This window comes from Polypterus senegalus, chromosome 9, assembly GCF_016835505.1.
Source record: "Polypterus senegalus isolate Bchr_013 chromosome 9, ASM1683550v1, whole genome shotgun sequence".
Classification (NCBI taxonomy): domain Eukaryota; kingdom Metazoa; phylum Chordata; class Cladistia; order Polypteriformes; family Polypteridae; genus Polypterus; species Polypterus senegalus.
Window position 1 is genome coordinate 144,023,312 of NC_053162.1, and position 13,088 is coordinate 144,036,399.

General features: G+C 36.2%; 1 protein-coding gene across 4 annotated transcripts in view; it reads right to left on the bottom strand.

Annotated features, from left to right (window-relative positions):
• The window catches only part of zbtb16a (zinc finger and BTB domain containing 16a), a 250,767-nt gene extending 238,850 nt beyond the window's left edge, over positions 1-11,917 (bottom strand). For 2 of the 4 annotated variants that reach the window (XM_039764008.1, XM_039764005.1), the window contains exons 1-2: positions 11,809-11,917; positions 5,780-7,122 (exon numbers count right to left, since the gene is read on the bottom strand). In XM_039764008.1, coding sequence (XP_039619942.1) covers positions 5,780-7,035 — 1,256 coding nt within the window. In that variant the 5' untranslated portion in view covers positions 7,036-7,122; positions 11,809-11,917. Of the gene's footprint in view, positions 1-5,779; positions 7,123-10,440; positions 10,462-10,616; positions 10,679-11,808 lie in introns of those variants that run through there. The other 2 variants (XM_039764006.1, XM_039764007.1) reach the window with 2 other exon arrangements.
• Positions 11,918-13,088: the final 1,171 nt, after the last annotated feature.

The following is a 13,088-nucleotide window of genomic DNA, read 5'->3' on the forward strand; positions in this document are numbered from 1 at the left end:
AAATAGGCAAAAAAAAAAAAGTCAGCCAAATTGGTTGTTCAGTTGCAAAGTACAACAAAATTCAGACAATTTGCAAAGATGCATATGTTAAGAGGTTCCATTCCAAGGTCAGAAGGCACAACTTGGAAAGGATATTTGGTCTTCTTTTGGGCATTGAACTACAACTTGCAGGAAAGTCAGTTTGCCTTTAACTTATTGATATGCAGCTGAAGAACAGAGCTCTAATGAAAACAGTCCATGAAAATAAGTTACAATACATACACACAATAATTAAAAAAGCCGTACATGGTAAATGATCAATTAGTGTGCCTAGGAAAACAAATATTTTATATAAACATTTTGGTAATAATGTGTGAAATAATTTCTGATACTATGTAGCTTCTAACTATAACCAGAATTAAAGGTTTTATGGATTGTTTTTCCCCCCAAAATGGTAATAATTTATAGAATTATACATATTACAGTCAATACTATGTCACATTTTAACATTTACAATGTAACTTCATTCTGAATACTTTGAAAATTTTGAAACTTATTGTTAAGGAAAGAATAAGCCAATTACATAAATGGTATCAAGGGGTCAGGATCAACAGTTACTTACCCACATTCTACACTTGAAGCAAAAAAACTATATGAAGTAGGCTTAAAACACTACGGACATAATATAAGCCCTGCCATAAGTAGATCCAAATTTCAGGAATTTTTGTCACAGCTACTATAACTTTTACATTTTTTAGTACAATGTCAGTTAAACTTGTTTTCTAACTGTTTGACTTCAATTGATATTCTTACAAACATCCGTTTGTTTTCTGTGCTCATGTACCCTTATGAGGGTTGCAGAAAACTAACAGTCTAAACTGCAGTGTCAACACACCCCGATTATTATGATAATATAGTTTGTCCTTCAATTACTACCATCCTTAACTAAAATATATCCCAATTACAATAAAAAAAAAAATTTTATACCAAAAGATGCTTATCAAAATTATGTTACAAAATGTTGGGTGCTTTGTGGGGAAAATGCAAAATAAAAGATTTTTTTATTATTATTTTGTTAAATTATCTCTAAACCCACTACTATTGGAGGCACATGGTGTGTGGCATTAAATATGCCTAACTACCCCATACAACTGACTTCTGCTACTCATCATTACTATCATACATTAAAGAATGTGACTAAGCTATACAGCCTGAGAAGAGGTCATCAATTAACAGTAAAAACACACTAGATTTCAAAAGGTTGGGCCACCAAACAATGAACATAAGCATTAACATTTTATTCAATTAAATTTCACAAAAAAAAAAAAAAAATTAGATGGAAACTGAAAGAAAACAATTTACACTAATTTATAAGCCAATGTAAATTTTCTTTTTTTAAAAACTAAGATAAAAAAAAAAGGATAAAAAGAAAAAAACTAAAAAAAGGTTGTGCACCACATGAACATTCATGCTGAGCTCATGTGTTTTTAAAAAAAAAAAAAGGTTTTAAGGATTCTGCCTCACTAAGAAATTGCTAGTTTAGAGATGCCCTCTTATCTTGCATTAGGTGGGCTACGCTTTTTGTTTTTTATTATTAACGTGGAATAAACCTTTCAGTTTTTCTAACTGAGATTCTAATTTTTTTATTTTTTCAACCTGTCTCAGACTTTATGGGCATTCACATATACAGTAAAAGGTAGTAGAAAGTTTGGAACTATACTCTGTTTTTCCTATAAGCTATGTAGGCGATGTGAACAATTGTATCACTATGAACTACCAAAAGAATAAAAAAAAAATGACTGTTAAATCTGTGCCAAAAAAGAAAACATCAGAAACACATTTTGTTTTCTGAAAGGGTTTAACTATTTTGTCTTCCAAGAATAGAAAATTTGTCAGCATGCATTTCCATATTGGATGTATAGATATTTATTATTAATTCAAAGCTTTACAGTCTCCAGTTAAAAGCTTGGACTCTAAATGCATTTACTGTACAGCATACAATGTGCTCAAAATCTGGGGAAAGAATTCTAGCTTGGTAATGAGGATCCTTTAAGTAAGTAATGAACAATTCAATAACACCAAGGACAAAATCCTTAATATGAACTTGAGTGGTCTGTGTTTTATGTGAAGTGAGAAGGAAAGGAATAATTTTCTAACATCCAAAAAATAAATAAATAAAATTAAAAAAGAGAACATTCAAGACTGTAAGTTCACTATATGTTGTGTTTTCTCTAGCATTGATGAGAAACAGAACGGGGTGAGTTGAATCCAACAAACTGGCAGAGGTCTCTAGCAGAGCTAAAAGGTTACACGACCGGGGTCAACATTGTGACCACCTCATTTCCTGAGGAGAGCAGCCTCTTCCACTCGTAAACCTAATCAAGACTTCCTCGTCCTGCGATGCTCTTGACAGAGCTACTTGTCACTGACCATGCGGTAGAGGGAGACTGGTTTGCATTACAGCAGCCTTCATCCAGGTGCCTTTAATAAGGTTTGCCAAGAACACAGGACCTCAGAAGAGTCACCATCAAAAGATCTGGAAGTTATCAACTCAGGGCATATTTTCACGTGACTAGGAGAAAGTAATGGAAATTTCCCACATCTCTAATAAGAGCTAAAGGATGTGGGGGCTGGGGAAGACCTCCTGTATTTTGCTAAACATTCTGCAATCACATTTTAAAAATAAATCAATCAGCAGGAGTACTAATAAAGAAAAAGATCAAATGAACGTTTAATGCACTATCGAATAGGGATAGCAAAACTACAGTATAACAGAATACACAATAGATAGATAGATACTGTATATCCAAACCTTTTAAATCAGGGTTATTCCTGCAATAAAATGTATATACTGTATGTTTTATATCACTAAAGTGAAATTCCTAATGTTCAACATTTTACTTTAAATAAACTCACAAACAGAAAATAAGCAGAAATAGCGTACTTTATCCAAATTGTGCAGTTTGGATGAAAAAATACTTCAAGATAAACCTAAGCTCTTTTTTAGGTTGGGAATGGCAAACAGTTCTTAATGGAATAAACAGGGAGCTCAACACATACTTTAAGTATAATCCTAAAATAAAAAAAATAGTAATATGACAAAACAAAAACGTTAGTTGGCACAAACACTCAGTGCTGTATTACATAGCAGTACTAACTTAGTTCGGAGTTTGTTCCTGGACCACAAAGGTATATTGCTGAATAAATATAGTATCAGGATGTTGTACGGCGTTAGCCATTATGAATGTAGTGAGAAGTCAAGCAAAATGCTAGGTTTCGAGGCAACTCAGGCCCATTCTTCAAGCAAGATGTATTGTATTTTAGTTAGTCAAGCAAGATGTATTGTAGTTAATCAATAAAAGGTGTCATTTTCCTTGACTTATCCAAGTTTGTAAGGTTCAAGATTCAGTGAAGAAACCAGTGTTTATTCAGTTTTATCATATTAGAAGCACACAAGGCTAATTAAATATAACTGCTACACTACTAAATTGCAAGAAAACTGTTTGTGCAATAGTTCCACTAGTAAGTAAAAAAAGTTTCAGAAATAATGGGTTATAACTGAAAATGATCAAAGCTGAAAAACAATGTTTCTTCAAATACAATGTTAGTAAGACAGACGATTGCATAAATACTAAGTGTGATAATATAATTCACTTTATCTGTATGCGTTTATTTTTGCCACTGTATTTACTTCAATAGATTATACTTTATTTTAATTTAACACCATAAACTGCATTTCTAAATGCTCACAAAAGTGAAACCATGAACTGAACCAGTGTATAGGAGAAAACACACAGACCACCTGTAGGTTAGTTATGAGCTTGACACAGCATGTAGATGAAAGTTGAGGAATTGTACATACTGGAGTTGCCTCCCATTAAGGAGATCACCATGTGCTACATCTCAGTTACAGGAAAACTTACAATGTGTTCCCCGATAACAATGGTGCTGTATTCAAGATATCTGATTGCAAAGCCCTTCCTAAACCAATAGTTTACTATTTTTATATATAAATAAAGCAGTGCAGCCAACTGTTGCAAGCGGAAACCTTACAGTTTATTTATAGATACCCAGAAGGATGTTGCTTTAAAAACATAGAGAAAACAATCCAAAGTTGTTTGGAAAAAAAAAAAATGCTAATGATAAAAAAAAAAAAATATTCTGATACGTGTATTTTTTTTTAAAAAAAAAAAAAAAAACACACAACACACACACACACACACAACACAAATGACCTTTACATAAACTATTTAAATTTTCTTCCCTTCTAGAGTCAAGTACAGCACAATTACTTTAAGCACCAGCTACAAATATGTTATTTCTAGTGTTTTTTCTTAAGAGTACAATGGCAAATTTATTGGACTGAAACTTCATTTCTGTAAATAAGCTATTTAGTAGGCACTAGTGATGTGATGGTAACACCACAGAGATTTATAGATGTTTGAGGCCAAAATATAAATGTATTAGCATAAAACCCATCAAGGCCAAAAGAAAAAAAAAATGGGTATTTAATGGCTTCTTTAAAAAATACACAAGTTTCTTCTGCTTTGCCACATTGTCAGTTTTGTTTAACAAGTTGAGGAGTGTCCATCGTCCAGTGAAAAGACTGTTACTGTGGAGTTAAAATTACATTATGCATTTTTTAAAATTGTATCTAAAATTATTTTAACTGGTACACCACTACTTTTCAGATAATCAATGTTGCAAATTGATTTTCTTGAAATGAATGTCCATTTTCTAAATCTGCTTAAACAAATGATCAGATGTAAACTAAGAATGGTCTTTAAATGTGAAGCCATACATGGTCTCATACAAGGTTAATTTAGATAAATGAAGCTAACATGCGCCTATTAAGCAGAGGAGACGAGACTAGTGATCCCAAGAAGCTTCAATTGGGCAGAGTTTTACATAGGAACATGAAAACATAAGAAATTTAACGAACAAAACTATTTAGTCCATCAAGCTTACTTCACATGCCCCCCCTCCCTCCAGATGCGTAAAGAAACTTTAATAGCTGCTCTGAAATCATCATTTTTTTTTTTTTAGATAAATAAATAGTAAACCTCAGACCACTGGAGCCCTAAACCAACCCAAATACAAATATCCAGGGTCATGGGGAAATGAAGCAAATCCCAGCAACAAAGAGCACAAGGCAGGAAGACACCCTAAAGGAAAAACCAATCCATTGCTGATGACTTTGAGACCCCACACATGGCTAGTCTAATGTCCCTAATTAACAAAACATACATTTTTGACCTATGTGAGCAAGGCCACAGTACCCAGAGAAATACAGTGTAGAGGATGGCGGAATGAGTAGCCCCATACACTCAAAGAGATTACAATCTAGGATATTATAGATGCGATGTAACAACACTACTTTTGTAATCTCTATATCTAGTTACAACTTTAACAAAAATGTACATTTCTACCAAAAGAATTAAGTTGAATATTATTTCAACAAATATTTCTGGGTAGAGAAAACTGATTTGAAATGTTCTCCTACTTGATATATTATTTATTGACTGTGGTGAACACTTATGTAAATTGAAATACTGTATGAACATGTTGAGCGTTACATCTTATATTTCATAGATGTGAAAACTTCATGAAATTCTGTACTATCAGCAAATATCTATTAACAACTTCCATGTAAAAATACTCCTGCTCAAAACTAAGGTGAAAAAAGGAGCATCTGATAGACAGACTCCAAAACTATGTTAGGATCAAAGGACTTTCTACACCAACTGAATTCTTGCTCACATTTGCTCAGATGTTCTACTATTGGAGGGCGTACACTTACCTGTGTTGCTCTACTGCCTCGTTGTCTGGCAACTCTGCCCCACATACATTACACCTCTCATTCTGGCTTTTGGCGTCAGGCTTCTTCCCAGATGCAAGTTCCCCCAACTTGTTGAAGAATTCCCTCTGAATGAAACTCTGGGGTAACAGCCCTCCATATGCACTTAAGTCCATTGACATCGCTAAAGTGGGCTGTAAATGCAAGGCAGATGCCATTGAGACTGGAACTGCAAGTAGAGTTTCATTTTTATGGTTGGCTGGCACCGAGTATAAAGATGTGAGGTGCTTCTCACTAAAAGAAGTCACACTATCCAGTCCCATTGTGGCTCCTTCCCCTTGTTGATCATTAACACTTTCTTCGCGTACATAGTGCAATTCACGAGCGCTTGTGATGACACTGCTGCGTGTTGGAGTTCCAGGACCATCTTTATTTTTGTCCGAGTCTGAGCTCTTTTCCCCAGATGAGGAGCTGGACTCAGCAGTTCTAGGACTCTCTTGACTAGACGCGTCATCCACTTGCATCATTTCAGTCTTTATCTCGGACACCATTGGAAGCCGTGAATTTAAAGAAATCAGTTCCTCTGAAGGAGGTTGCTGAAGGGAGCTCTGCAGAAGTGACTGCCCAATACTCATGAGACTGTCCACTGCAGCCTTAGTTGGGCTCATGGTGGCAAGTCCAAACGACGTTGACACAGAAGGACTCTGATCTACCATAGTAACTGTGGCTAGCCCTTGCTGGTTTACACTAGTGTATCCACTGTCCTCCGTGGAATGTTTCTTAGACATAAGCATGCTTTTGATGTACCTGGCCTTTCGATCTTCATCCTCATCTGTTCCTCCTTCCGCCATGCTGACTTCTGTGTCATTCTCATCAGATGCCTGGATGGTTTCCAAAATCTTCAGGCATTGTTCTTCTAAATATTCTATCTCTAGGATCTCTGCTGCATATAGCAGATCATCTAAGTCCTCCACTTTGGCTTGGAGTGTGGAGGTATATGCATATTCCAGAATCTGCTGGAAGGTCTTTGGTGACAGAAAGTCCAAAGTGTAATTGTGGCTGTTGCGGTGAAACAGTATCTCAAACATCTTGCTAGTACAAGCTAGCACTGTCCGATGGGCATGAAACTCATGGCTGTCAACTAGAATAACCACATCACAGAGAGTCCCTGCCAGTCGCATCTGGTTTGCCTTCTGGAGGAGCGCTGTGGGGTGGCTGGGGTTCTGGAGTTGGATCATACCCATTTTAGTCAAATCCATAATGTCGCTGGCATCCACTAGACCAAGTCATTAGGCTGTCTTTCCTGTAGTATATGGAGTTATCCTTGTAAACAAGATGAAGTAAACCTGTCCAAACAACACAAATAGTAAGAACTGTTAAACCATTAAGCCTTGCTTATCAGATTTAAAGTTCAATTTCAGCAACCTGCTTTGATTTGGGTTTTTTCAATCAAAAGTCCAACTGCTAATTAGCTTATTGATTACCTTTACAAAATGTAAGGAGACTCTAAAACAAACAGGTGTTTAAGCGAGGTTAGACACTTTGCATGTGTACATAGATAATAAATGTCTGTTGAAGTCTTTTTGGTCTACTTTGTATTGATTTGATGTCTTGTTCTAAGTCCATGGCAAAATTATCGCATTACATTATAGGATACTACATAAAGCATTCTGAATGTCTCTTCCAACTTAGTAGGCAGGTATAAAACAAAAACAACAACAAATAATAATACAACTTTCTAGAACTGCAAACAGAAAATGTTTTATATATGTATCAGCAAAATGATGCTTTGCAGCATAACAAACATTAACCACCATAATTTTATAATGATGTCAAAATGCCTGCATCCGCTGCAGTGACCTCTATAAAACACAACATAAACAGCAACTTGAGAAATCTGCCATCAATAAGGCAACTGAAGCAGTGGACTGCCTGGTGGTACAACCAAGAGCCACAAGGCCTCATTTCTAATGGTATGAATACCATCAGTATTTAGATTCCTGACCACTGAGATCATTAAAATAGGGTCTTCTGAGTCAAATGCAATTTGTAATCTTGGTTTTCCTACATTTTCTTTACTAATTAACTTTGACAGATTATGTTTAGCATAATAAACATGAAAAAGGACAACAAAAGGTTAAAAATATAAATTTGTTTATGTTGTGGCATTTGAAATAAAATCTCTTAAACTTTTCACACATTTGTCAAATGACAACAATCTTCCATTTATTTAAATTAAGAGCCCCTTCTTATAAAGCATCTGAATAAATAACAGCATACACTTAAACTGGAAATCACATTCCACCTCCAAAGTAAAGCTCAAAAATCTAACAAGAATGTCACAACCAGAGTTTAGACTCCTCAATCGTCTTTTTTTCAGCACTGAAATTACAAATTGAGATGTTTTAAGGATATCTCGGTAACAAGGCAAAGTAACAGGATACTTTATAAAATAAATATTACTTAAGATGTGTTATCAGAACCCACCAATTCTTTATTCTCTTCCTTACTGCAACAATTTTAGATTATTGATATGTATGAGGAGAGATTAACAATGCAGGTCTTGGCTCTTCTCTAGATTAATGATAAAAAAATTGCACCAAGAGTCGAATTTTAATAAGTAATATTAAACATGTTAAGGATTCCACTATCTCAGAAAAACGTTTTGTGCAGAGTTTATAACATTTTGTATATTCAGAACAAAGTACAGGAAGTACAGTACTGTTGGATTAAGTACATTTCGATATTTAAAAAAGTGTGACATACTTTAAATAACCCCTGAACTGTTTTTATTATTATTGTTATAAGATTACATGAAAACAAAGTATGCGTGTATAAACAGTTCCGTGCGCTCCTTCTACACATGATGCTTATAATGAACACTGCCTCAAGTATAAAACGTAAGCAATACTAAAAAAAAAAAGTACTGATCTTGGGCCAAGAAGAATGGATAAACGTTTTATCTCAGCTTAATGAAGAAGTGTGATGCTGTTGTCAAATCTCGAAAGCATTACTACTATCAGCATGAACCGGTTGAAAAGCCAGCGATGTTACCACACGTAACTTAAGGACGCGACACTGAACCCACTAAAAATATCAAGTTATCCAAATACACTTTTTTACGATTGTACCCTTAATACAAGGTAAGAAGATCAATCAATTTCTCGTCATGCGTGTATATTATCGTTATTCAGCAGTGTTATCTATGCAAAATATAAAGGGCAGAAAACTGTGCTCCTTTTCAGACGTTTGACGGAATCAATGACCATTTTCAAAGCGCTTGAGCATATCTGCGAGCCTGCTAAATTTCGTTAAGCGTTCCAACATCCCTCGCTAACCCCTTCATAGATACTTTAACTATATGAATATCAATCATCATATTCGAGTGTCAAGAAAACTATTACTGTAAACAAAAAAGTATCAAGGGGAACGCTGAAAAAGGTGTCTTTTCCCAAGCTATAAAAAGTGAAGTCGCAAAGGTAATGTCACGGCATTAATCGGTGACACCAAGCATGTTAAAATAACATTTTTCAGCGACGAGAGAATGAATATCGCTTTCCCGTGCCTGCGTTCAACTTATAATATTGTGTATTTTCTATATACTGTAAGAATGATTGAACAGATGGAATACATTTTTCATTCAGTTGTAATTCTTAATGCATGTTTGACGAAACCTCAAACCTTATTTTAATCAGAACGTAAGATTATTCACAATTCTGAAGTAGTACCTTCATTCACGCGTATGACTATACGTTTCCTAATTTTAGAAAACAAGGACAAGCGCATGTATGCCGGACAAGACGGGGTTTTCCTCTTTTAAACCTTTATTAGTTGTTAAGCAATAGGCAGTCAATTAATGAAACCGGTATTTCACACTGGTAAGTACCCCGGGCTGGACAGCACTGTTAAGACATTGTAAGGAGATATTAAACATACGTGCTTCTCGTTTCCTAGTGGAAATAAGCTCGCCTCGTAACATTTTTACCGATATAAGGCAAAACGTACACAACCTCAAGTTTTTACCCTTTCTCCGCGTAGTGCTGTGCTGAATGAACAATTCCGCACCGCCAGTGATGTGCGCACAATCTAATACTGTTATAAGAAATCTGAATATACATACATGCATGCATGCATGTTTAAGCGGATCTCAATTAAACTAAACTTACTTTCTGTCACTTTGCCAAAGAAGAAAGTCGCTACAGTGGACTTTATCTCCATGTATGCCAGGTTTTAGTTCTTTATATTTTAAATACTCTTTCATTCAACAAAATAAACTTGAGATGGGGGCACAGGTTTCTTTAAACACTGCACGTTATTCACCTGCTGTCATCTGTTCTATGTAGTAAATTCTTTTACTCTACTTAAACTAACTCAACCGACACGAACAAAGTGATGTGCCCGATTACTTGTGTTAAGGCACGCGAAGAAAACGGAAGAATCTCGCCATAAATTCCGGTTGCACGTTTATTTAGGAGTTGGCAAAAAAAAAAGAAACGAGAAGAAAAATTGCGGACCTTTAGCGTCCGAACTTTTTAAATATAACCCTTGCCAAGTGCAGCCTTTAGACTAATGAATACTTCGTAGTGCCTATACCGCATTAACTAGCATGTCAGGTTATTTACACATCTTTTAATACAGGAATCGCCAGAAAGAGGAAAGCCCACCTCTTTTACAGTGGCTTCTATCAAATGCCTAATTACTCACTGTACCAACCCCCCCTACTGTAATTATCCACCACTGCGCCGACACAAGTTGAGGAGGAAATTTAAAGCACCGCTGATCCCTTCTTTCTGCCCGCGCTACTGTAAAATAGCCCTCGGTAAACGAGCTGGTGCATTACCTTCTTGCCCGCTGCTGCCACCCAAAGAGCTTTGACTTCAGAACAAAAAATACATAACGCTGTTACAATGTAACAAAAGGCACTCCCCAAACTACACTGATTGATCCGCGATTTTCATTGGCGACCTTGCCAAATGCACTAATTAACACACGTGCATTTTTTCGCTGTAAACGTGTCTACTTAATCTTCTCTTTTATCATACTGTGGGTTTTCAGTCATTTATGCACGTGATCGTATGCAAGTCATCCTCTCGCTACAACTGTAAATAAGTACATAAATAAACACCTAAATTGAACAGAGTGCACGTTTTGTTTTATTGTTTGTTTTTTTCCAAAACCTCTGTTTCTTCTTACAGACACCCCCTTAATTTCCTTAATTAAAACTACTAGCTTTCAGGCTCTGCCTACAGGAGGAGGCAAATTTACAAATCTTGTAGTTACAAGCCTCGGTGCTACCAACTGCACCACACTTTCGCGTCTTCTAAACGAGCTGCCGGGATATACAGTCAACCCGAGATGATAACTGACAAGGATTTTACGTGATACCAGTCAACCACCCCACCATCTAGTGTTATTCGACATTCGCATATTATATATATCGTATACGTACACTCAATACACATACATATAAGCATATCTCTGAAAACTGAGATATCGCGAAAGGAATATTGCGAAATAATATAGACAGCGACACAGGAACTGTTTTGCAATGAACTGTACAGTCAGTCAGCCTTCACGTTTCTCTTGTTGTGATCTCTAGAATACTAAAGCAGACACTTACGTCAAACGCAGATTTCATTTTATAGTACATAAAGGCTTTAAGGCATCCTCGTTGGCAGTCTTCAGCAGTACGTGGACTGACGTTTAACAAAATAAACTAAAATGCTTACTAACACAAGTCGCACATTAAGTAAAACAGTATTCATAATAACAAATGAAAAGCAAGCAAAGCATCCACACGTTCTTTTGGGAAGATGCTGCAACTACATCCATATTACACTTGTTTATTCACATGAATCGGTATACTTTACTGCAACTTTTATGCCATTTGGCAGACAATTAGAAACTACAAGACAATGTGCAATCATGAATACTAGTAAAAGAAGAAAAGCATGCACACTAGCAGTCCCGTTTCACGGCACGCGTTAACAAAAAACAGAAAAAACTGCTCTCTGAAACATGTGAGTACTCACCGAAGGCAAACGCTTGCCTTTTTTCCGCTTTTTCTTAAATACTGTTATTAGGCTTAATATTTCCGAATGTGTTGTTATGAGGATAGCAGCATAGTAAACCAGTTCACAGTACCCGCTCTCGCACTCACTAACTCCTCTCTCCTTTCAGGACAGCAAATCAAACGGGTCGATGACGTCACCGCCCTGACTCACTCCCGTGGCTTCATTAAACCTCTTGCAAATGCTGCGAAAGCGAGACACCTAGGGGGCTGCCATCTTTAATACTGGCCGGGGAAGAAAATCGGAGCGATGATGGATTATTCCCATCCTCTCGAGTGGACATGACGCAAATATAAAAATCTAATTGTTTTCATTTTTAACATATTGTATAAAGTTTTTTTTGTCCAAGAATAAATTGTTAATGAACTGCAAATGTAACAAATCATTTCACCGTTATTTCGGAAGATTACTCTGTCTGTAATAGTATTGCACGGATTCTATGATGCAACAAATATTACTTTTTTTACCGCCAAGTGATTCGTCTGGTGCTTTTCGAACTGCGTTTATGTTTTGTCCGGGTTGGACTCATCTTATAAAAGGTCACAAAAGTTTTTGACTTTTACTTGGAGAAAAGAGTGTACCCACCCAAACTTAAAAAAAAAACAATATCAATCTGTGTTGATCCCACTGAGAATCATTTGCAAAAATTCTTTATTAAGCTGTAACGTCCAGTGGAGTATTGGAACATGACATTTGTACCACTATGAATGTGTTCTGTTCATATCTGGACGTCTAAGAATTGTGTTATTCATTAAATAAGAGAGCCACAATGATGCCTGGGTCCAAGCTTCAGTCAAGCACAGTGTGCAATCTCTGCATTTGTTTTCTATCTTATAATTGAGCTTTCCTCATACAGCCATTTAACTAGTGATCCTACATTGGAGCCATATGAGTTGAGTATGATTTGTGCATAAGTGTAACCAGTGAGGTGCTGGTGTCTCAGCCAGGGCTACCTTCAGCCTCTAACCTCCCTCCCCCCGAAAACAAACACAACCCTGAACTGAATACTCCTGGGCAGACTGACAGTTCATGCGCACACTTATGCTCACAATCATATAGTCAACCTAATCAGCATATGTAGAGATATAAGTGTACCCAGAAGAAAAGCCATATGCATATGTAAAGTATGTGCACAATCCACTCCTACAGCAATTGGCCTAGGGTTCCCACCCGGAAGGATGGATTCTTTATTACCATGAAATGCCTCAGGAAAATGAGTATAAGTAGTAATTAGCATGAGT